The following is a 24853-nucleotide window of genomic DNA, read 5'->3' as shown; positions in this document are numbered from 1 at the left end:
TTTGCTACGATGACGTGCCGCAGGGCACTTACATTGTGGTGACAAAATTCGTGGGATAGCGATATGGACATACACAGACGAGGGCAGCATCAGTTACACAAAGTATTTTGAGCATTGCATTGGCAGAGGTGTCATTTGTACAAAGAAAAGGTCAGCGATGTGATTATGACCGCACGACGGGAATCAACACGTGCTTTGTACGCGGAATGGTAGTTGAAGATAGACGCATGGGATATTCTATTTCAGACACAGTTCCGGTGTCAAGGGTGTGGCGAGAGTACAAGATTTCAGGCATTCAAATGGCTCTAAGCACTATGGGACTTAACATCTGAGGTCATCAGTCCCCTGCACTTAGAACTACTTAAACCTAACTAACCTAAGGACATCAAACACATCCAAGTCCGAGGCAGGATTCGAACCTGCGACCGTACCAGCAGCGCGGTTCCGGACTGAAGCGCCTAGAACCGCTCGGCCAATTTCAGGCATTACCTCTGCCCATGGATAACGCAGTGGCTTTCATTATCGACCGAGAGCAGCGGCTTTTGCGAAAGTTGTCAGTGCTAACAGACAAGCAACACTGCGTGGTCAAAGAACCGCAGAACTCTGTATGGGACATGTGACAAACGTATCCATTAGGACAGTGCGGCGAAATATGGCGTTAATGGGCTATGGCAGCAGACGACTGCCGCGAGTGCCTACATCGCCTGCAGCGCCTCTCCTGGGTTAGTGACCATATCGGTTGGACTCTAGAGGAGCTGAAAAGCATGGTTTGCGCAGATGAGTCTCCATTTCAGTTGGTAGGAGCTGATGGCAGAGTTAGAACGTCATGCAGACCCCACGAAGCCATGGACATAAGTTGCCAGCAAGGCACTGTGCAAGCTGGTGGTGGCGCCATAATGGTGTGGACTATGTTTACATGGAACCGACTGGGTCCTCTGGTCCAGCTCAACGATCATTGACTACTCTTAGAAATGGTTGTGTTCGGCTATTTGGAGACCAATTGGAGCCATTCATGGACTTCATATTCCCAAACAACGATGGAATGTTAATAGATGATAATAGGCGATACCACCAGGCCACAATCGTTTGCGATTGGTTTGAAGAACATTCCGAACAATTCGGGCGAATGATTTGGCCACCGTGGTCGCCCGACATGAATCTCATCAAATTTATGGGACATAATTGAGAGGTTGGTTCGTGCACAAATTCCTACACTTTCAACACTTTCACAATTATGGACGGCTATAGAGTCAGCACAGCTTAATATTTCTGCAGGGGACTTGTTGAGTCAATGCCAGGTCCAGTTGCTGCACTAAGCCGGACAAAAGGAGGTGCAACACAATATTAGGAGGTATCCTCAGTCTAAGCTGATGAGCCGAAACATTACGACCGTTGCCCACCGCGACAATGAATACCTATTGCCTGGTGGTATTGCGGAGCCATGGTGTGGTAGGGAATGTTTGCAAGCGGATCAGAGACGAATGGAGAATCAGTATAGCGACGATGCGGTCTGAAAATGGCGAAATCCACCGATACAAACATCTTTGACAAAGGGAAGATTACTGTCGCGCGGCACCTGGGAAAGAGCATCTCGGAAGCGGCGAAGCTGATCGGCTATTTCTGTGTTACTGTCGTGAACAGCCGTGGAAAATGGCTGCTGGACGAAGAAACCACGAGTAGGCGACACGTGTTGGACGTCCATACCTCATCGCAATACGTCGACGTCAGAAGCTAACCTGTTCTGCAAAGCACCATAGGTTGCAACTGTAGGAGATCCGATGACAGTGCACAGCTGGTGCAGGTACAAGTGTTTCGGAGTACAATGTTTAGCGCAAATTGTCGAACACGGAGCTCCGCAGTAGACAACCAGTTTGTGTTACCATGTTGACAGAACATCACTGCTTTGGGCTCGGGATCAGTAAGATTGGACTGTGGCCTGTGTCTTTGTCTTACTGCAGGTCTATGATCGAGTATGTATGGGTTGTCATCAAAACGATTGGCTACTCGAGAGAAGCATCGCGCTAGTGGTGTTGGCCATTTAAGCAATATTACGCTGTGGGAGGGCATTTACCTGTGGTAGTACCGAAGGTACTGTGGCAACTATAGACTACGCGAACGTTATTGCGGACCGCCATGCTTCATATCTTGTGCAATGGCGATGGCATCTAGCAGCATAACTGTCGCTGTCATAAGCCAGAGTCGCGCTAGATGGTTTGAAGACCACGATGGTGAACTCATGCTGATGTGCTTGTCACCATGCGCCTGACCTGGACCTGGTGGAGCATTTACGCAATGCTATCGGACGCCAGCGCCGCTTCTAGAAAACACCCGCCCGTAATTTACGAGAACTGCGTGACCTCTGCGTAAACATCTGGTGTCACATTCCTCCAGAAACCCACCAAGAAAGGTTCGAATCCTTGCATTCCAACACGCTGTTAAACAGATAATCATTATGTTGTGAGAGGCAACCTTCTCAAATCGAAAACCAGCAACAAAATCACGTAACTGCTGATGTAGATAAGCTAGAAGACTCCTAGATGTGCTATGATGTCCATCTCAGAAATGTGCCATGTGGCACATTGATCAGCACACCTGACGGGAGGATGACGTTCAAATCCGCGTCCGGCCAACCTGACTTAGGTCCTCCGTGATTTCTCTAAATCGCTCCAGGCAAATACCAGGATGGTTCCTTTGAAAGAGCACGGCCGATTTTCTTCCTCATCCTTGAAACAAACTGAGCTTGTGCACCGTCTCTAATGACCTCGATGTGGACACGATTACACCCGAACCTTCTTCCTTCTATCCATCTCAGAGGTGCAATAGGGAAACAGCTGAAACACGTAAACACACAGGACAGAACTTAAGTGGTTAGTAGACGCATCACAGAGATTTTCTGTCGAAACTTTTACAGTGACACGGGGCGTGGAGGTAGCAACTACTTCTGATAACTGCAAATCACTGTAGAGGGCGATCGTCCAATACCGAGATCGCTGGGCGTACTCTAGGTGACAAGTTGTCGGCCTATCACTCAGAAACATTATCTTTAAAGTAAGAAACGTTTTGTTAACTCAGTCCATTGTATGCTAAATGCAAATTATTTGAAAAGGATTCCCATTGTTTAGACGTTACTCCTCAATTGCAATTATAGGGGATCTGGAAATTACCCATCAATCTCTTCATCACATGCAGCTTCTAGTCACAAATTTCTCTAGATATGGAAATAGGTGAATGTCAAAAAGTATCAAATAGGATTGTATTGCAAACATAGCATATTGCAAACATAGGTTCTTCACATCCCTCACTCTTCTGGCTGCCCAAAGCATCTTCGTCGGAAGTTGTATTAGTCTGATAAAAACCTTTCTTTTTCTTTTAAAATATGGGCCGTTTTCCGCACACTTTTTCAGCCAGATGCAACAGAAGATTTACAAAGTATTTTCGAGTTACTTGGGTGCCATTTGCGAGGCAACCAGTTAAAAGAATCCCATTTGCATCTAAGACAACCCTGACCATAACAATTCTGACATGTGAAACAGAATTCGACTTCTCTCGGTTGAGAGTCACCGGTTTCCATTTCCTTGTTTGATTTATATTTCCTTTTTTGAATGAATTTAAGTAACTATATTTCACCCACAGAAAATGAACTAGATTAGCTTTAAAATACGTAGTTCGAACATTAGTTTTCGCACTTATTTTTGGTGAAAATTCAAAAAAATGCAACATCCGCCTCCACAAAGCTTTCTCATAGATATCGTACTCTTTCTTCTGATGTATCTACACTTATTCTACAGCGTATAGCACCATAGCGTACAGTTTCTTTGCCTTTCCGTCTGTGGTACAAATTTTATGCCAACATCCTTGTGGATTATTTAAACAATGGTGCGGAAAATTTTACTTTCAGTTGTTCATTTCGTAACGCTTTACAATGGACGAACAGAATACAACATCACCTTCAGACGATTAAAGGTTCACACAAACCATTTTTAACCATACATTATTCAGTGATTCCGTTTATCGAATCTTATTGCTATTACCCTGCACTGGAGGTCTTTTATAGACCACCAGAAGTATCGCTTACTGAACAATTTAATACTGTGTTTCATATGAATATTTCGGTACTCCCCTGAAAAAAGGAAAAAAAACAACGAAAAATACTCTTTTGTATGTGAAATCGACATTGACCTTCCGCAGTGTTCAACAATTAGCGGGCACAATAAGACTCGTCCATAAGATTCCAGCCAAGAGCTTCCAATTAAATAATAGAAGACCAAAATCAGCTACAAGTGTTTACAGTCAGTTTATTATCTGCATGATTACTTATTTATGTATTTTTGCAGCAACCACGATAAAATGCCAGTCCACAAAATAAAAGAAACCTAGAATTCCTGTCATTTTGCAATAATAACACGTTTCAGACATCATATCGTCAGTATCAATTCGCATCAGCTTAACATCTACGCTTATACTCCGGAAGCAACCTTATTGTGTGTGGCGGAGGGTATTTGCCTATAATTGTAACTTCCTCTCTTTCGTATTCCAGTCGCGGATGGACCGATGGAAGAACGATTTTTGGTAAGCCTCCGTGTGATCTCGAATCCATGGTCTTTCCGCGAGATAGACTTAGACGGGAGATACATATTGATTCTTCTAGGAACAGACGCTCCCGGAATTTTAACAGTAAACCACACCGCGATGCAAAACGCTTCTCTTTAACCTTATGCCACTTGAGTTGGCTGATCATCTCAATGATGCTTTCGCTCTTTCTTAGTAAACCTATAATGAAACACGCTCTACTTTTTCGGGTCTTCTGTATTTCTCTATCAGTCCTGTCTGGTACAGATAACATACTGACGAGCAAGATTCAAACATTGGTGGAACGAGGGTTATGTAAACTACCTTCTTTGTGGGTGAACAACACTCCCTGAGTATTCTTCCGGTGAATCTCAGCCTGGCGTGCACCTTGTCTGTAATGAGTTTTGTCTCATTGTTCCATTTTAACCCTATCAGATCCTGTGGCCATAATTGTGTACATAAACTTTCACAGTGTCTCAGCTGTAAGAGAAGCATTTTTTTCCAATGGAAACCTGAGGTACACATTTGTGATTGTTAAACATTTTCATCTTGCACAAGTACTGCCAACTGTTGGGTATCACTTTGGAAATATTAGCAAGTCAATGTAGCAGTGCGCAGCACTTCGTGACCACCAGAATACACGAATGCGATTGGTTCGCTATATTCCAGTGTATAATTGAATGTTGTCATTGTTACTTTGCACAGTAATCATTGATTGGCCATTTTAATATTTATTACAGTAGAGAATATTTCGTAATTAGTGATTTTAGTCCTTAAAATGAAGCCAAGTGTACAAAGTACGAGGGATACGCAGAACGCAATGCACCGCATTTTCTTTCTTCAACCATTCTTTTTTGAATATAATGAGAATTGGCTCTGAGCACTATGGGACAACGGCTGAGGTCATCAGTCCCCTAGAACGTAGAACTACTTAAACCTAACTAACCTAAGGACAACACACACATCCATGCCCGAGGCAGGATTCGAACCTGCGACCGTAGCGGTCGCGCGGTTCCAAACTGTAGCGCTTAGAACCGCTCGGCCATAATGAGAATTACACACACGAAAGAATGGTGTTTTATCTACACACCCTATTTCTCCTCGTAACCTCAGTCTCGTTCTATGCCCTTGTTCCAGAGCGAAGCAAGGGCGTATATGCCCTGTCTGTATCATTCCTTGTCCTGGTGGCGCAGCGAGTGCTTCAGTGTGTGAACTTCCTTTGTTGACTGAGAGATGCCGAGTCGTAATTCGTCTGTCCTCGCGAATGACAACATCAGCTCGCTGTAACATGTCGGGCGTGACAACCGTGCATGGTCTCCCCGACCGCTGCAAATCGTGGAGCTCCGCCGAACCGCCTTCTGATGATCTCACCCTTCGTGTCCAGCGACTAACTGTACTTCTGTCGACAGCAAACGCTCCATAGACTTCGCACAAGCGTTTCTGAATATTCCCACTGTTTCTTTCTCTGCAGTGAGAAATTCAATGAAGGCACGTTGCTTGCAACGTACACCACACACAGACACCATTTTCAAACTGTCCTGCAGCTACGCTATCTGCCGGAAGTGTCGGAAACGTGGCGCGCTCACTCAAGAGACTTCAAATAATTCATACGTAACGTCTCGCATTTGTTTTCAGCTGAGAAAAAAACGCGGTGCATTACTTTCTGGGCAACCCTCGTGTGTTTTGAAAACTGGTACATATTTTTGTGTAAATGTTGCATATAAAATCATTCGAAAAATCACGTAAGAGCATTACCAAATAGTCAAATATTTTCCATTCATCAGGAAAAGTTCGGGCCTGGAAGGGTTAATTCTCTCCATAGGCTTGCTTAAGTGTGCCTTGTGTTAAACATTTCGTCTTAGAAACGATGAACAAAGTGAGAAGTTAAGTAACAGATATGCCAGGCAGATACTTGCAAACGCAGGCGGCAGCTGCATTCAAAAGCGGTACAGAGCGCAGCCCGTTGCGCGATTGTCCCCTGCTCGCGTCATATCGGCCACGCAGGGCCTAAAACGGCGCCGCACAGCGCATATTGATTGGCCGTTTAATTAAAATGTGAAGCGCCAGTCGTTGTGGTCCCATTGTTCACGGAGCAGCCGCACAGCAAACGTGCATTGCTCTAACAAAGAGATTAATTATTAGGGGCCTCGCGGCGTCATCGGTAGATGTAATTAAAATAGTTTCATGACGTGATACCTAAGTGAAGTTTCGTTTATGTGTGCATGACGATAATGTACTAAAGGTTATATGTCAAGCCGGAAGACTGAATTATGAATACGCCGACTCTATTTGTCGCTGTGATCGGCAAGATTAATGGCAGCGAATGATAAATATGTGCGATGTGATTTCGTTCTGTTTCCGTGGTGAACAAGTGTTCCTCTCTGTGCAAATATCCGTGGATCGTCTTCCCTTACGAGGAATTAACGCAGCGACTTCTGTATCGCGTGGCAGAAATTGTCTTGAGATCTCTGAGTCAGGATTCTTGTTCCATCGGCTGCTTACTTATACTTCCTAACACCTATGCTACAATTAAATAGTGTCTCATTCAACGTTCGAAATTTCAAAATTAGTGCTTACGGGTGAGATACTTTACTACACTTATTCTTCTTCGTCCTTGGTGCCTCTCTGTTTGAAAGGCAGAAAATAACTACACTCATGCTCATAAATTAAGGATAATTGCAGAATGTGTTGCCACACAACGTGGCACTATACAAAACTGGCGCTAATAGCATAGGCACATAGGGAACACACACGACATGGATCTGTAAGTCCATGGTATTGGTGATAAGTTGAGAAAACCGTCCCGAAACTCTTGTGCTACAAAACGCCGCTGTTTCCTGCGCATGTACCCCGACATCAATATGGGATATGATCACCATGCACACGTACACAGGCCGCACAACGGGTTGGCATACTCTGGATCAGGTGGTCGAGCAGCTGCTTTGGTATCGCCTCCCATTCTTGCACCAGTGCCTGTCGGAGCTCTTGAAGTGTCCTAGTGGTTTGAAGACGTGCAGCGATACGTCAACCGAGAGCATCCCAGACGTGCTCGAGGGGGTTTAGGTCTGGAGAACAGGCAGGCCACTCCATTCGCCTGATATGTTCTGTTGCAAGGTACTCCTCCACGTGGGATGGCAGCTCGGTGGGGCCGTGCGTTACCATCCATCAGGAGGAAGGTGGGACCCACTGCACCCCTGAAAAGGCGGACATACTGGTGCAAAATGACGTCCCGATAACCCTGACCTGTTACAGTTGCTCTGTCAAAGACATGCAGGGGTGTACATGCACCAATCATAATTCTACCCCACACAATCAAACAATGACTTCCATACAGGTCTCTTTCAAGGACATTAAGGGGTTGGTATCTGGTTCCTGGTTCACGCCAGATGAAAACCCACAATTGCGAAAGTGTTGCAAGAGCAGGATTTTGTGCACAAACTGACGTGTCTATTACGTCCCATAAATTCGATTGGATTCATGTCGGGCGATCTGGATGGCCAAATCATTCGCTCGAACTATACAAAAGGTGCTTCAAATCAATCGCAAACAGTTGTGGCTCAGTGACGTCACCCATTGCCATCCATAAAAATTCCATCGTTATTTGGGAATATGAAGTCCATGAATGGCTGAAGATGGCCTCCAAATAGCCTAACGTAACTAACCTAAAGACATCACACACATCCATGCCCGAGGCAGAATTCGAACCTGCGACGGTAGCAGCCGCGTGGATCCGGACTGAAGCGCCTAGAACCGCTCGATCACATCGGCCTGCTATAGTATGTTCATACATCGTGTGGGTTCATCACCAAAATAATAAACATTGAAACAACATAGGGCACCACCCTCTAGACGCTTTATTTTTTTTTTTTTAACTGGTCTGAGTCCAGGTATTACGCACTCACACTGAAGTCACCTTCTCATACTCGGGACATTGCAGCTACAGGGGAGGACCAGGAACGTACTACCCACAAAGTTACATAGTCGACGGTATCTCTAATTGTGCTTGAGAAATGTAAAACGATCTTGCAGCAACGTCCAAAGGTCAAAAACAATCTTATGAAACAAGTAAGAGACCGATAGGCCCTTTATCCAATTCACTGTGTTGGTCTTCATTCATGAGAAATAGGTCTCATCTGGGAACAGAAGTGACGTTAGGACATTGTTTCTATAAAACACAGATCTGAAGATGGTCATTATAGACCGAAACCGGTAATCTGTGAACAAAATGTTTGTTCTATATACGGGTCACTGTTTTATTCGCGACAATGTCGCAGCTTGTGAAAGAAGTGGCTTCAGTGCAATGACAAGGGGGGCCGTATGTCTAAGAATTACAAATTAGCAGCCAGCCGTTAGGCTATCCGAGCACACTTCATGGGCAGAACTGCCGGCCGGGGTGGCCGAGCGGTTTTAGGTGCTACAGTCTGGAAACGCGCGACCGCTACGGTTCGAATCCTGCCTCGGGCATGGGTGTGTGTGATGTCCTTAGGTTAGTTAGGTTTAAGTAGTTCTAAGTTCTAGAGGACTGATGACCTCAGAAGTTAAGTCCCATAGTGCTCAGAGCCATTTGAACCATTTGAACCATGGGCAGAACTAAATTTCCATATGTCGTCGAGTATGTGTCTACGACCTGTACTGGTACATCCATTATTTATATTCCCATACAGGGGAGATATTTTATTTGAAAGTCGCTTGCCCAGTGTTGGTGGATAAGTACTGTATTGCAGTGCCTGTGTCGTTCAGAAGTAGGATGCAATGTTCCATCGGACATGCATGCATCGTACTTCTGAACGACACAGGCTCTGCAATGTCGTATTATCTGCCGACATCGGGCAAGCGAATTTCAATTACAACGTTTTCCCTGTACAGGAATATACATAAATAGATGTACAAGTGCAGGTTGTAGACAGACTGTTGACGAAATATGGAAGTTCGGGTCTGGCTGCAAAGCATCTTTCAGTGGACTAATTGTAAAGCGACTGCTCCTGATGACCGGGAAATCCGGATTGGAGTCCCGATCAGGCACAAATGTTCACTGTCGTCATTTCATTATACAGCTGATGGCTGTGCATGTTCGCAACTGCGAATACATTTCACGTATCCCTTTATACTGGTGGGTCTGTCTCTTGTATCACCTAACAGTCAGTTTCGCATTATATAGGGGTGTCCAGATGCTACTGATTAGATAGCCAATGCCTACCAACGTAAGACACACTCTGATTAACACCCAAACAATGTTTGTTGCAGGTGAAGGTGTGGTTCCAGAATCGACGCATAAAGTGGCGCAAACAGCACTTGGAGCTGCAGCAGCAACGGCTGGCGCAGCTGAAGCAGCAACAGCAGCAGCTGCACCATCACCAACAGCAGCAGCATCACCACCACCAGCACCAGCCGCAGCAGCAGCAGCAGTCGCAGCAGCCGCAGGTCGGCCGGCTGGAGGCGTCCACGCCCGGCGACAGCGACGGCGACAGCTGCAACAGCGGGCCCGACAGCCCCCTGCCCCCACCCCCACCACCGCAGCAGCAGCAGCCAGCCTTCCCCACGCAGTAGTCCGGTCCGCTGTTCCAAGCGCGCGACTACCATTCTTCACCAATTGTCCACACCGCCAGTTGGGGTGGCCAAATTCTCTTCACCAGCTGCCCGTCTCGCAGAGGCACCGTGGCGACTTGCAGCTTGGAGGTCTACTCCTCAGCAGCTGTCTTGGTGCTTAGCAGCAACTGTCAGCGAATGGCGCCGTCTCTTCTGGTGACAACGAACGGTAGTGGTTCATTCAACGTGGCACCTACAAATCACTATTGCTGATCCAGAACTACCACTGGCACCATCTACTTCGCACTACAGAGGCATGATGGCTGCTAGCGTTCATTTCTCAGCAAGTTATCACGTTACCGATGGCGCACAGTAGTATGTGGCACCATTTCTTTACACGATTTCGAAGCCACCGATGAACGATGCCCGTCTCCCTATGTGACATATTACAGAGGCGTATGATTTACATCGAACTCAATGAATTTCCTCGACTGTAACGCTTCTTGGACATCCAGCTTATCTTCTCAGTCCAGAAGTGCTTTCTTTGAGACATTACTGTTAGAAGTATTATTTTTCTCCGATTGGCTAGAGCACTTTTGCATTTGCGACTCTGCTCATCCAAGGTATTTAGCAAGGCATCACCAACGCAACATCTCCGGCACTTGGATGTGTTTTGTAAGGTTCACATCCATGTCTCTTTCACTACAATTCGAGATCACCGACTGTACAAACAGTTTGAAAAAGGCTTTCTAACTTCTTGGGCCAGTTCACTGTACTAATAATCTTATGTCGTTTGTAGTCCATCCCTTTTTCTACCATTTCAAGGTGTACCCAGTAAATAGCCGCCTTCTTGCTTCTTCGTTTGCAAGAAGCTGTGACAAGTTTGTGGTATGAGTAAACATTTAAACTGCACTTTTCAATTGTCATTAAAGCTATCTTCTGGTTTTGCTGATGAGTAAAACCATACTTTGGTACAAAGTAGTTTTGCACGCTGTTCATTACATAAGCGTTGCGGATTGAAGATACAGTTTCAACAAAGAACTACCTCACTAAACTAATTTGCTACGAATCTGTATCATCCTGCCCTTACAGTCCAAGATAAATTTAAAGAGATATTATCAAAACCAGTTAGTTCTGAGAATCTTGGACAGAGACTTAAAGCGGGAAAAGATAACTGCACAATCTATACGCAGGGTTTTTTCTGTAGTACATACTCTTCTCATGCCAGTTGCTGTTTTCCTTCAGTAATGTGTTCGTTGTATCGTATCTTCCAGTTAAACCTTTTCAGCTGTTAGGCTGTGCTTCGTCTGAACACAAATTTTATTGAAAATAAGGAAGTCCTGCAGAAATAAATAATTTCCTTGTAGTGTACTTCAAGTACGATGGAACTACTTTTACCCGATCTTGTTGTAGCTACAGGAATCCGGCCGTAATGGTGCTGACTGCGAATGCTACTACCAAAAAGCCAACGACTCACTGAGCACTTCAGAGAGACAGTGAACTTTGCAAGTTGTGTACCAAAAGTTACGCGGGAGAGCTCATTTGGTCAATTGCCAGGAATCTTTGAGACAAAAGACTCTGACAAACAATACTGAAAACCGATTTTCGCAGCTGTGCGAGAAGAGCATCCTAAATCATCGAACTATCGCTGAAACTTTGTTCTCTATTTGCGGGACAACTTCGGTGCCACGTTAACTTCGCAGAGACGCATAATGCAGAGCGGTTAGCTGTGCTGAGGTAAGGTGAAAACGTACCCGGGTAATGCTGTGTGGAAACTTCGTTACAGCCGTGTGTCTGAAATGAACTTGAGCGGATAAGAGGCAATGAAATTGCAATGTACATAATTTTGCGCAGCTATTTGTTAATATGTAAATTTGTGTATGTTCTCGAAATAGTGTACTGTAAGATAATGTTTTGAGCTTAGGTTTAACGTGAAAACTTACAACGACGGGTATGTGAACAAAGTTAGCATTGTGAAGATAAGTGTTTTTTCTTGATCTGTATGCCGCATTTGAACCGGCAACTTGAAGTGTGTTACGCAGTTCAGTGGATTTGCTAGTGTCATTATAAACTGAAAATGACCGCATGACCAAAAGTTTACAAATACTGTAAAATATATTTACTGTAATTGAAAAAGCATTCCATCTGGTTTTCGTATTCTCTCTTTTTACTTTCTGTTGTTCATGTCCCTTCCAGTTTTAGTACCAGTATGTAAGATATTTTTGTTTTCTACAATACAAAAGTTTGTATTTACCTGAGTATGGAGTTTACGACGTATGTATGTAGTTATGTTACCTAATAAAAGTAGTAACTCTGTTTTCCGTTCTATATTATTCTTACAATACCTGTTTAAGAGTAAGGTTGTTCATACTATCAGCAAAAGAGGTTCTTCATATGTTTCGGTGAAATAATAATATTATCTTGGAACTCTTCCACATAGTCCGTGTTTGCATAGAAAAACAGTAATATCAGAAATTGAGTCCGCCTTGATGCAAACCACCTTGTTATTCGTTTATTTCTTTACACACGGACAACACAACAGACCATACCACTTCGGAAAAAAGAGAGAGATGGTACACACTAACATACAATAACAAAATATCACATAGAATAGGAAACATCTTAAAAAAGCAAGGGATCCCAATAACATTCAGAACAAACAATACAGTTCAGAAAAGACTAAGACCAGTCAGAAAAACCTCAGACAAATTCAGCAACGCTGGAGTATATCAACTCACTTGCAACTCCTGTCAGGCCCACTGCATAGGAGAAACAACTAGAAATTTCCGAACGAGGTACACAGAGCACATGAGAGCTCTAAGAAGTGACAGCACACATTCAACTTTTGCAGAACATCTAATGAACAAAAACCATAATCACCCTAATATCGAAAAGGATCTACACATTCTGAGAAACTGCAACAGTCTATACCGACAACTAACAATAGAAGAAAATTACCACATACAAAAGGCTATAGTCGAAGGGAAAAATGTAATAAATGAAAACACAATACTCTGTAACATCACACTCTTTACCACTCTGAAAGAACTGACCAAGGACACAGAACAGAAAGAACACACACGCAAAAGAACCACTTCCCCATCACACACAGAGACATAAATAATGAACAGAAGTCGTCGTAATTCGCGCCACAGCTTTTCATAGCCTTGCTCGCCAGATGCGATACGCCTCTCGCGACACACGCGAACAGGAAGATGGCGTAATATTCTGGATCAGAAACAAAGTGCAAAAGTTTTGTTTTTCTGTGTGAAAAGGAGCCACATACCATACAACGAACGTGAGTACACGAATAGCTAAGCAACAGCTCAATACACACCAAAATAGCTGGTTTCCACAACACTACCACAACCACAAGTATATACTGCTGACATACGAAGTCCACCTTTTAGTATTTGTTTACTAACAGCCGCTCACATGGTTGCAGATGACATGATGTTCGCTAAGTAAAAAGGCGGCAACAGAAAAAAAAGAGCACAGAAAGTATGTCACAAACAGCGCCAATAATTGCTTAGAACATGCTGTAACATACTATAAATAAGGAAGTATGAAAGTATCAATATAAAACTACATTTAAAAAGACGATTTGTAAATATGTAATAATTTTTTACTGTGTTTGTACATCCAAACCATTTTCTGCATGTTATAGATTTAAAAAAATCCACTGATGATGGTGACATTTGTCGCCGAAACTAGTTTGGGATAATAAAGAAATAAACGAATAACAAGGTGTTTTGCATCAAGGCGGACTCAATTTCTGATATTACTGTTCGGTGAAATGTTCCCATTTGAAATCCATAAATATCATAAAAATGTGTGTGTCGAGTGTCTGTGTGTGTGTGTTTCACATCTGCTCCTTAACCAATGCACAGATTTCAACCAAACTTGGTACACAAATTCCTTAGTGTCAGGCAACAATCTCTGTGGGCGTAAGAACCACCCACCTACCATAGTTCATGAGATACGACCTCATAATAAGATGCGTGCAGAACTGTCGCATTATGCACGACATTTAAATGTATTACTTCTATCCTACTACTTGTATTCACAATGAAATACCGAGCGAGGTGGTGCAGTGGTTAGCACATTGGACACGCATTCGGGAGGACGTCGGTTAAAATCCGCGTCCGGCCGTCCTGATTTAGGTTTTCCGTGATTTCTCTAAATCGCTTCAGGCGCATGCTGGGATGGTTCCTTCGAAAGGGTAAGGCCGATTTTCTTCCCTCATTCTATGGGACCGATGACCTCGCTGTCTGGTCCCCTGTCGCAAATCCGCCAACCAACCAACCACAATAAATTTCGCAGACAGTATCCATATATGCCGCTAAATGCACCGACAAAATTATGTCATGGTACTACACATAGTTCAGGTGCCCCGCCAGGGTAGCCGAGAGCGCTAATGCGCTGCTTACTGGACTCGGGTAGGGGCGCCGGCCCCGGATCTAATCCGCCCGGCGGATTAACGACGAGGGCCGGTATGCCGGCAAGCCTGGATGTGGGTTTTAGGCGGTTTTCCACATCCCACTAGGTGAATACCGGGCTGGTCGCCAAGTTCCGCCTCAGTTACACGACTCACAGACATTTGAAAACGTTCGCACTCTTTCATGACCTACACTTGACGCAGACAGCTGGGGTTCACTACTTACGTCCCGGGGAGTTCAGGGTGGCGTCAGGAAGGGCGTCCGGCCACCCTCTACAATTAACACCGCCAAATGCGTAATAACAAAGCCGACCCCGCGTTGGAGCGGGACAAAGGCCCCGAGAAAGACTGAGAAGGAAACTACACATAGTTCAGGAGATATGACGTCATAAACACTGAGATGTGTGAAATCTGCCGCATTGTGCATGACGTTTGAATGTACCACTTCTCTGCTACTACCTCTATTTGCAACATATTTCGCAGATAGTGTCCACATATGACGCTGAATGTACCTACGGCCTGTAGTTCAAGACATATGACTTCATAAACACTGAGATCGTGAAAAAATGCACCATGCATGATGTTTCAGTTCTTTATTACTATATATTTTACGATGAAGACACTCCTACAGTCGACTCAGCTTAAGGAAATCCCTGACACCTGGCAGCGCTTTTCACAGCTTTCAACAGCGAAGCGCAAACGGCTTTAGGGGAAGACAACAGCCTTTATAAGCTATGAAGAGAGGTTGCCATAAAGACATGCTGTAGACATACCAAGCAGCTGCACCAAGCAGTCTGGAAATGTAACTAGAAATACTGTTTATAATCAAGTTCTGAGTTGAATAAATTTTACAGAGAATTTCTATTTTGCATACTACTTTTCCTTAATTTGGATAGTGCACTTATACATTTGTACATCGTGCTTTTTTCTTGGTGCGACTATTTCGTAATTTCAAAAGTGTTTTCACGAATACACAAGGGAATGAAATTTTTTCGACATTACACTACAAACACAGTTCATTTTTTCTCTTTTCGTGCAAATAGAAAATTGGCAAAATGAATACCTGGACAATGCCGGGTTTGTCAGCTAGTTAACAAATAAAATTTAGCTCTTACAATTCACGATGTATTCAATAAAGTCACAATAAGGGTTCAAAAAAATGTTCAAATGTGTGTGAAATCTTATGGGACCCAACTACTAAGGTCATTAGTCCCTAAGCTTACACACTAGTTAACCTAAATTATCCTAAGCACAAACACACACATTCATGCCCGAGGGAGGACTCGAACCTCCGCCGGGACCAGCCGCACAGTCCATGACTGCAGCGCCGCAGACCGCTCGGCTAATCCCGCGCGGCACAATAAGGCTTCATTTTCTCATATGTTATGTAGTGATTCCATGAATTTTTCTAGACATATATGTACAAGCACTGGATCGATGCACAAGAAAATCAATGTAATAATTACGAAATACGGATGTACAAATCGTTGGTAAAAAAACTTTCATGGAACATACATTGAAAAATCTCTTATCCAGACATGTGCAATTAACATGAAGATACTTGATCGCACATCACAGCCACGCTTTGCTCAAGTACTTAGTATGTAGTTCGAGAGACTACATAACTGGATTCTCCGGCGACAACGTTAGGATAGAAAGAATTATGGTATAAACAAGTTGGATCAATTAATCAAGAAATGTAAGAACTAAGCAAGTATACAGTACAGGTACACCATAATGCACAAGTCAACACTCATCTCTTCTCTGGTAATTAGGCCATACTAGCCACACCTCTGAAAATCAGTTGTAAACATATGTTCAGCCTGCCCAGTTTACTTCCCAAGCGTTAGAATTGCAAAGGCCTGCTAGCCTTCGATGTTTCAGATATTAGAAAAAGAGAAAATATTTTTAAGTTACACGAGATCAAGTCGCCGCAGTTAAAGTACCTCATCGGCATTATTTTATACGATTGCACGCGAGATACAGCAAAAAAAAAAAAACCAGCTAACGTTTAAAAAATTTAAGGAAAATATAGAATTTTACAACGACTTTGCAAAAAAGAAAACGAATTAAAATGTTTTAAAATTACTCACACACGCATACTTCTTGTCCAAACTATTTATCGTCCATGTTTCACTTCCATACATGGCTACACTCCATACAAATACTTTCAGAAATGACTCCTGACACTTAAATCTATACTCGATGTTAACAAATTTCTCTTCTTCAGAAACGCTTTCCTTGCCATTGCCAGTCTACATTTTATATCCTCTCTACTTCGACCATCATCAGTTATTTTGCTCCCCAAATAGCAAAACTCCTTTACTACTTTTAGTGTCTCATTTCCTAATCTAATTCCCTCAGCATCACCCGACTTAATTCGACTACATTCCATTATCCTCGTTTTGCTTTTGTTGATGTTCATCTTATATCCTCCTTTCAAGACGCTATCCATTCCGTTCAACTGCTCTTCCAAGTCCTTTGCTGTCTCTGACAGAATTACAATGTCAACGGCGAACCTCAAAGTTTTTATTTCTTCTCCATGGATTTTAGTACCTACTCCGAACTTTTCTTTTGTTTCCTTTACTGATTGCTCAATATACAGATTGAATAACATCGGGGAGAGGCTACAACCCTGTCTCACTCCCTTCCCAACCACTGCTTCCCTTTCATGTCCCTCGACTCTTATAACTGCAATCTGGTTTCTGTACAAATTGTAAATAGCCTTTCGCTCCCTGTATTTTACCCCTGCCACCTTTAGAATTTGAAAGAGAGTATTCCAGTCAACATTGTCAAAAGCTTTCTCTAAGTCTACAAATGCTAGAAACGTAGATTTGCCTTTCCTTAATCTTTCTTCTAAGATAAGTCGTAAGGTCAGTATTGCCTCACGTGTTCCAGTATTTCTACGGAATCCAAACTGATCTTCCCCGAGGTTGGCTTCTACTAGTTTTTCCATTCGTCTGTAAAGAATTCGTGTTAGTATTTTGCAGCTGTGGCTTATTAAACTGATTGTTCGGTAATTTTCACATCTGTCAACACCGGCTTTCTTTGGGATTGGAATTATTATATTCTTCTTGAAGTCTGAGAGTATTTCGCCTGTTTCATACATCTTGCTCACCAAATGGTAGAGTATTGAAAGGACTGGCTCTCCCAAGGCTGTCAGTATTTCCAATGGAATGTTGTCTACTCCTGGGGCCTTGTTTCGACTCAGGTTCAAAAATGGCTCTGAGCACTATGGGACTCAACTGCTGCGGTCATTAGTCCCCTAGAACTTAGAACTAGTTAAACCTAACTAACCGAAGGACATCACAAACATCCATGCCCGAGGCAGGATTCGAACCTGCGACCGTAGCGGTCTTGCGGTTCCAGACTGCAGCGCCTTTAACCGCACGGCCACTTCGGCCGGCTCGACTCAGGTCTTTCAGTGCTCTGTCAAACTCTTCACGCAGTATCGTATCTCCCATTTCATCTTCATCTACATCCTCTTCCATTTCCATAATATTGTCCTGAAGTACATCGCCCTTGTATAGACCCTCTATATACTCCTTCCACCTTTCTGCTTTCCCTTCTTTGCTTAGAACTGGGTTTCCATCTGAGCTCTTGATATTCATAGAAGTGGCTCTCTTTTCTGCAAAGGTCTCTTTAATTTTCCTGTAGGCAGTATCTATCTTACCCCTAGTGAGATAAGCCTCTACATCCTTACATTTGTCCTCTAGCCATCCCTGCTTAGCCATTTTGCACTTCCTGTCGATCTCATTTTTGAGACGTTTGTATTCCTTTTTGCCTGCTTCATTTACTGCATTTTTATATTTTCTCCTTTCATCAATTAAATTCAATATTTCTTCTGTTACCCAAGGATTTCTATTAGCCCTCGTCTTTTTACCTACTTGATCCTCTGCTGCCTTCACTACTTCATCCCTCAAAGCTACCCATTCCTCTTCTACTGTATTTCTTTCCCACATTCCTGTCAATTGTTCCCTTATGCTCTCCCTGAATCTCTGTACAACCTCTGGTTCTTTCAGTTTATCCAGGTTCCATCTCCGTAAGTTCCCACCTTTTTGCAGTTTCTTCAATTTTAATCTACAGGTCATAACCAATAGATTGTGGTCAGAGGCCACATCTGCCCCTGGAAATGTCTTACAATTAAAAACCTGGTTCCTAAATCTCTGTCTTACCATTATATAATCTATCTGGTACCTTTTAGTATCTCCAGGGTTCTTCCATGTATACAACCTTCTTTCATGGTTCTTAAACCAAGTGTTAGCTATGATTAAGTTGTGCTCTGTGCAAAATTCTACCATGCGGCTTCCTCTTTCATTTCTTAGCCCCAATCCATATTCACCTACTACGTTTCCTTCTCTCCCTTTTCCTAATTCCAGTCACCCATGACTATTAAATTTTCGTCACCCTTCACTATCTGAATAATTTCTTTTATTTCACCATACATTTCTTCAATTTCTTCGTCATCTGCAGAGCTAGTTGGCATATAAACTTGTACTACTGTAGTAGGTGTGGGCTTCGTATCTATCTTGGCAACAATAATGGGTTCACTATGCTGTTTGTAGTAGCTTACCCGCATTCCTATTTTGCTATTCATTATTAAACCTATTCCTGCATTACCCCTATTTGATTTTGTGTTTATAACCCTGTAGTCACCTGACCAGAAGTCTTGTTCCTCCTGCCACCGAACTTCACTAATTCCCACTATATCTAACTTTAACCTATCCATTTCCCTTTTTAAATTTTCTAACCTACCTGCCCGATTAAGTGATCTGACATTCCACGCTCCGATCCGTAGAACGCCAGTTTTCTTTCTCCTGATAACGACATCCTCTTGAGTAGTCCCCGCCCGGAGATCCGAATGGGGGACTATTTTACCTCCGGAATATTTTACCCAAGAGGACGCCATCATCATTTAATCATACAGTAAAGCTGCATGCCCTCGGGAAAAATTACGGCCGTAGTTTCCCCTTGCTTTCAGCCGTTCGCAGTACCAGCACAGCAAGGCCGTTTTGGTTATTGTTACAAGGCCAGATCAGTCAATCATCCAGACTGTTGGCCCTGCAACTACTGAAAAGGCTGCTGTCCCTCTTCAGGAACCAGACGTTTGTCTGGCCTCTCAACAGATACCCCTCCGTTGTGGTTGCACCTACGGTACGGCTATCTGTATCGCTGAGGCACGCAAGCCTCCCCACCAAAGGCAAGGTCCATGGTTCATGGGGGGAGACGGTCATATAAGGGATGGATAACTCACGGCTGGCACGACCAGACCGCTGTGCGCAACGGCTCGGTTATTTGTGCTCGTCCTACAGAAAGCATGTCCATTCACATTGTGGTGATTTCTTCTTCCGGCTTTGGCTTTCCTGTTAAAGGCGCATAATATTCATCTATTGAGAAAGTAGTACGCCAACGGCCTTGCCGCAGTGGTAACACCGGTTCCCGTCAGATCACCAAAGTTAAGTGCTGTCGAGCTTGTCTAGTAACTGAATGAGTCACCGTCCGGGTCTGCCGAGTGCTGTCGGAAAACGGGGTGCACTCAGCTCTTGTGAGGCCAACTGAGGAACTGCTTGACTGAGAAGTACCGGCATCCATCACGAAAACTGATACCGGCTGGGAGAGCGGTCTGCTTACCACATGCCCCTTCGTATGCACAACCTGTGACGCCTATAGGCTGAGGATGACACGGTGGCCGGTTGGTGCCGCTGGGTTTCGGATTGTGTTTGTCTGATCTGGGACAGCTGTAGCAGAACCAGCAGCATTATACGAGTCCAATGGTCCAACAAATGTTTTTCAATACCGTACGAGGTTAGCTGACCGATTAAATGAAAGGTATTTTGCGAGTGAAAACTTCAGTATATTTTCACATGTTTGATACAGAACACTGCCAGGTCCGTGCTAATCTTAAATTTCAGTTTAGGCTTTCACACGTAATCACACTCTAATAGCCAGATTATTGTAGTTAAGCAAACCTGTTACCAAAAGGATTAACAAATGGCTCTGAGCACTATGGGACTTAACATCTGTGGTCATCACTCCCCTAGAAGTTAGAACTACTTAAACCTAACTAACCTAAGGACATCACACACATCCATGCCCGAGGCAGGATTCGAACCTGCGACCGTAGCAGTCTCGCGGTTCCGGACTGAGCGCCTAGAACCGCTAGACCACCGCGGCCGGCAAAAGCATTAACAAATGGATTGTCTGTGACAGAATGCTCGCTCATTGTCACACAATTTGATCACTATGAATGTTCACTATGAATGTTCACACCTCGTATAACACGCCACGCGGATTTTGATTATTCAGAAGTCACAGTTTTCCTATTAAAATCGGAATTTCACGCGTTCGTCTTTTTCACACTTTTTTGTGGCGCTTCACGGTCAAGTTTCAACTATTATTCCGTATAATTTTCACATCTGTTCAGAACTCCTTATATCCACGTCCGAACATGATCACGACTCAGATCTGACCTGAACCGTTAGCCTTCACAAAGCAATTCTTTAGCCCAAAAAATACGCGCTAACGTACTATTCTATGACTGGCTGATACGCGTCATAGCCAATCCGATGTTAGTATTAAACTGAGCAGTCCCGCGTCTTTTACCTCTGAACACTCAGAACTTAATACATGTTACGAACGGTTTATTAAACGAAGAAAGTTATAAAAATCCACGGAGAACAAAATAACTACCTCTTCAAATAATAGAATTATCGTAAAGTTTTTCTTGTTTCCCCTGTCCCAAAAACTGGCTAGTTGCACTCAACAATTTTCCCTGAGGATGATTCACTCTTTCAGTATACAATTCTCACATTACCTTGTACTCAGTTTGAAAAGCCTGGTTAAATCCGCAGGACAGAACAGGTAGCTGGAATTGTGGAAAGGGGCCAAAAATGAGCGGCTGTCAGTTACACTCGAACACATATAATTTTATTTGCTTGCGCAAACATTACAGCGCAAATTTCCGAGCTTAACTATCGACTGAATATGCCATACAGTCTTATGGCTTAAGGGCACAACGTCTTTAATTTTTCAAACGGCTGAAGGCCCATGATTCAAAACACAACTACAATATATTTTTACAAAGCAGAAAGCCCAAGGCTTTCTCCTTAAATAATTTTTTTTTTAAATGAGGCTGAAGGCCCAAACAATATAAGACTTAGCAAGTAAGAAATTTTAATTTTAAGACGGCTGAAGGTCCATGATTGAAAAACACAACTACAATAAATTTTCAAAAGGCAGAAGGCCCAAAGCTTTATTAAAAAAAAAATTAAATGAGGCTGAAGGCCCAAATAATGCAAGACTTGACAAGTAAGGAACTTTGAATTTTAAAATGGCTGAAGGCCCATTATTTAAAACCCAACTAAAAGCATACAAATTCAAACCATCGGCTATGAGCCATTAAAATACACAATCAAACACCAATAAGAAAAGGCAGTACAGCCAGCGGCGCTCAGAAGTTTCCAGGGGTCGGTCTGCTCAAAAATGGTTCAAATGGCTCTGAGCACCATGGGACTTAACATCTGAGGTCATCAGTCCCCTAGACTTAGAACTACTTGAACCTAACTAACCTAAGAACATCACACACATCGATGCCCGAGTCAGGATTCGAACCTGCGATCGTAGCAGCAGCGCGATTCCGGATTGAAGCGCCTAGAACCGCTCGGCTACACCGGCCGGCGGTCGGTCTGCACTTAGGGGACACTAGCAGGAAACTATAAGCACCAGTCAAGGTTTAAACCAATGCATAAGCCGGGGCCAGCACGGCTCACAGTTAATAGACATTACAATATTCATTTATTTAATACTTTAAATTCACACCATCATTCACACTAATAATTAAACAAATTACCAAATATTTATGAAGTCGCAATAATCGCAATGAATACAGTTTTGTTTCCCAAATATATGGTTTTCACCACTTGATGATTTCACAGTCCGTAAATATGCTGACATCTTTCTCCCACAGCCAAAACAAGTTGCAGCTAGCTACAGTATCGGAGCTGAACTGTCATGCGATAACCATGACCCATTCTACGTATCTGTTCCCTTCCGTCTCTACTTACATAGACGCCATGCAAGGCGCTACGCCTCATATGGACTGCTTAGAGAATGTAATCTACTTAACCAGTATCTTAAAGCTACTGGAGCCATCGTCATATGCTCTGAGCTGTAAGAAGTGCGGCGCGGTACTTCCAAGGAAAACCACGAAGCTCAGTTGTAATTGAACTGCACCTGTTGAAACGGAAAACGCAAAACATCTTCTGTTGCTGTATTATCACCATCTCGACCTGACGCACAGTGAGTGATGAATAAGTGAGTGAGCTGCACCACACAGAGTTCGACCGGCAACCAACTGAACCTACATCTCAGCCCCAGCGTTAACTTTTAGAGTTGACGCATACGTTTCTAACCACAGAAAACGAGCCTCCAATTTAAATCCAAAGAAGAATGAAAGCTGTGTACGTTGATGATTGTATCGACGTGAGTAATGTGCGACGTTGGATTGTTCGTTCTCGTAGTGAGGGTAACGGTGGTGCTAACTTCAAAGTGTGTGACCAGCTCGTAGTGGACGACCGCGTACGGCAACGGACGAGACTCATCGGAATCCGGTCGATGTAATCATCAGAGAAAATCGTCAGATAACACAGACACAACTCTCATGTAAGTGTAGCACATCACGAGAGCGTGCACAGGCCACCACTGCAGAACTGCGGTATAAAAAACTGTGCGCATGGTGGGTGCCTCGAATGCTCACTCCTGGCATAAACAGAGGAAGTTGGACATCTGTCAACAATTTCTTTTGCGTTTTGAGCGTGAGGGTGGTGGGTTCCTTAACATTTTTGCTAATGATGAAAGCTGGGTTCACTGTTTTGATACCGAGAACTAGAGAGCAAACTTAAAGAACACCTTCGAGTACTTCACTTTGATAGTGATTAAACGGTTCAAGTAGAGGTGAGGTTGTGGCTCCGTCTAAAAATCAAACCTTCTACAGTGATGATATTAAGAAACTGGTCTCCCGTAAGGGAGAAATGAGTTCCTCGCCGGGGTTACTATGTCGAAAAATACTCGTAAATATGTAGACATAAAGAAATAAGATGTAGAATGTTGATTAAGTTAGATTTATTAATAAAGCTGTACTAGTTTTCACATAAAAATTTGGAGGCTTACTTTTCAGCATGCCCTTATTACTAAAATTCAACAGTTGCAGTTGTCATAGTGTCACTTATGAAGTAATGGCAACTGCGGACCCGTCTTGAAAGCAAATCAATTATCGTAACTACTCGGGCGTGTAGTGATTACGACTACATCTCTGATAGCCGCGCGGGATTAGCCGAGCGGTCTCAGGCGCTGCAGTCATGGACTGTGCGGCTGGTCCCGGCGGAGGTTCGAGTCCTCCCTCGGGCATGGGTGTGTGTGTTTGTCCTTAGGATTATTTAGGTTAAGTAGTGTGTAAGCTTAGGGACTGATGACCTTAGCAGTTAAGTCCCAAAAGATTTCACACACATTTGAACATTTTTACATCTCTGATACCTCATTTGTAGATAGGGTGGTTTCGCTACAATGCGAGCATTGGCAGTCTAGAACATGGTTACACTTTTCACTGCTTTCAGCTGTGGCTGATTTGCCGGATTACTCGTGGCGCAAATATAGTTCATGCCCTCTTATGCGTCCTTTAAATGTACGACCTGTCCGCACTAAGTACACTTTTGTATATTTACACCTAACTTTGTAAACAACAAAAGTCTGTAGAGATTGTGATCGATATTCCATCAATTTTGAGGTACCTTTTATTTTATGGATACTAGAAAAAAGTGGCTTTAAATCTTTACTTCGGAATATCTTCCCGATGCGATCGGTCACGCTCTTTCTACAATGATGACCCGAAAATACAGGGTGACAATTATTGAACTACATAAAAAAAACGTAAATTAGTTACAAACTACGGCGTGCACACTTTATTCAACATGTAGGCATCATTACAGATATTCGGATGTTCGATATGCCTCCCATTATTGGCGATGATGTGGCGTAGACGAATAGCGAAATTCTGCATGACCCGCTGAAGTGTCGGAACATCGATGCTGTCTACGACCTCCTGAATGACTGTTTTCAGCTCAGCAATGGTTTTGGGGTTATTTCTGTACACCTTGTCTTTAATACAGCCCCACAAAAAGGAGTGGCATGTGTTCGGATGCGGACAATATGGCTGTCAATCGATGCCCATGCTAGTAGCCTCTGGGTACCCCAGAGCCACAATGCGTTCCCCAAAGTGCTCTTCCAGGACATTAAACACTCTCCTGCGTCGACGGGGTCGAGCTA

The 24853-nt window shown here is 43.5% G+C and overlaps 1 protein-coding gene across 1 annotated transcript in view; it reads left to right on the top strand.

The window, feature by feature from the left end:
• Window positions 1-10116, top strand: part of LOC126260417 (homeobox protein BarH-like 2) — a 151614-nt gene extending 141498 nt beyond the window's left edge. The window contains exons 5-6 of the mRNA XM_049957746.1: window positions 9814-9918; window positions 9967-10116. Of these exons, the coding sequence (XP_049813703.1) occupies window positions 9814-9918; window positions 9967-10116 (255 nt within the window). The remainder of the gene's footprint in view (window positions 1-9813; window positions 9919-9966) is intronic.
• Window positions 10117-24853: the final 14737 nt, after the last annotated feature.

The sequence above is a fragment of the Schistocerca nitens genome, chromosome 5 (genome assembly GCF_023898315.1).
Source record: "Schistocerca nitens isolate TAMUIC-IGC-003100 chromosome 5, iqSchNite1.1, whole genome shotgun sequence".
NCBI lineage: Eukaryota > Metazoa > Arthropoda > Insecta > Orthoptera > Acrididae > Schistocerca > Schistocerca nitens.
Note: the sequence above shows the minus strand (reverse complement) of the source record. Positions and strands in the feature narration are given on the sequence as shown.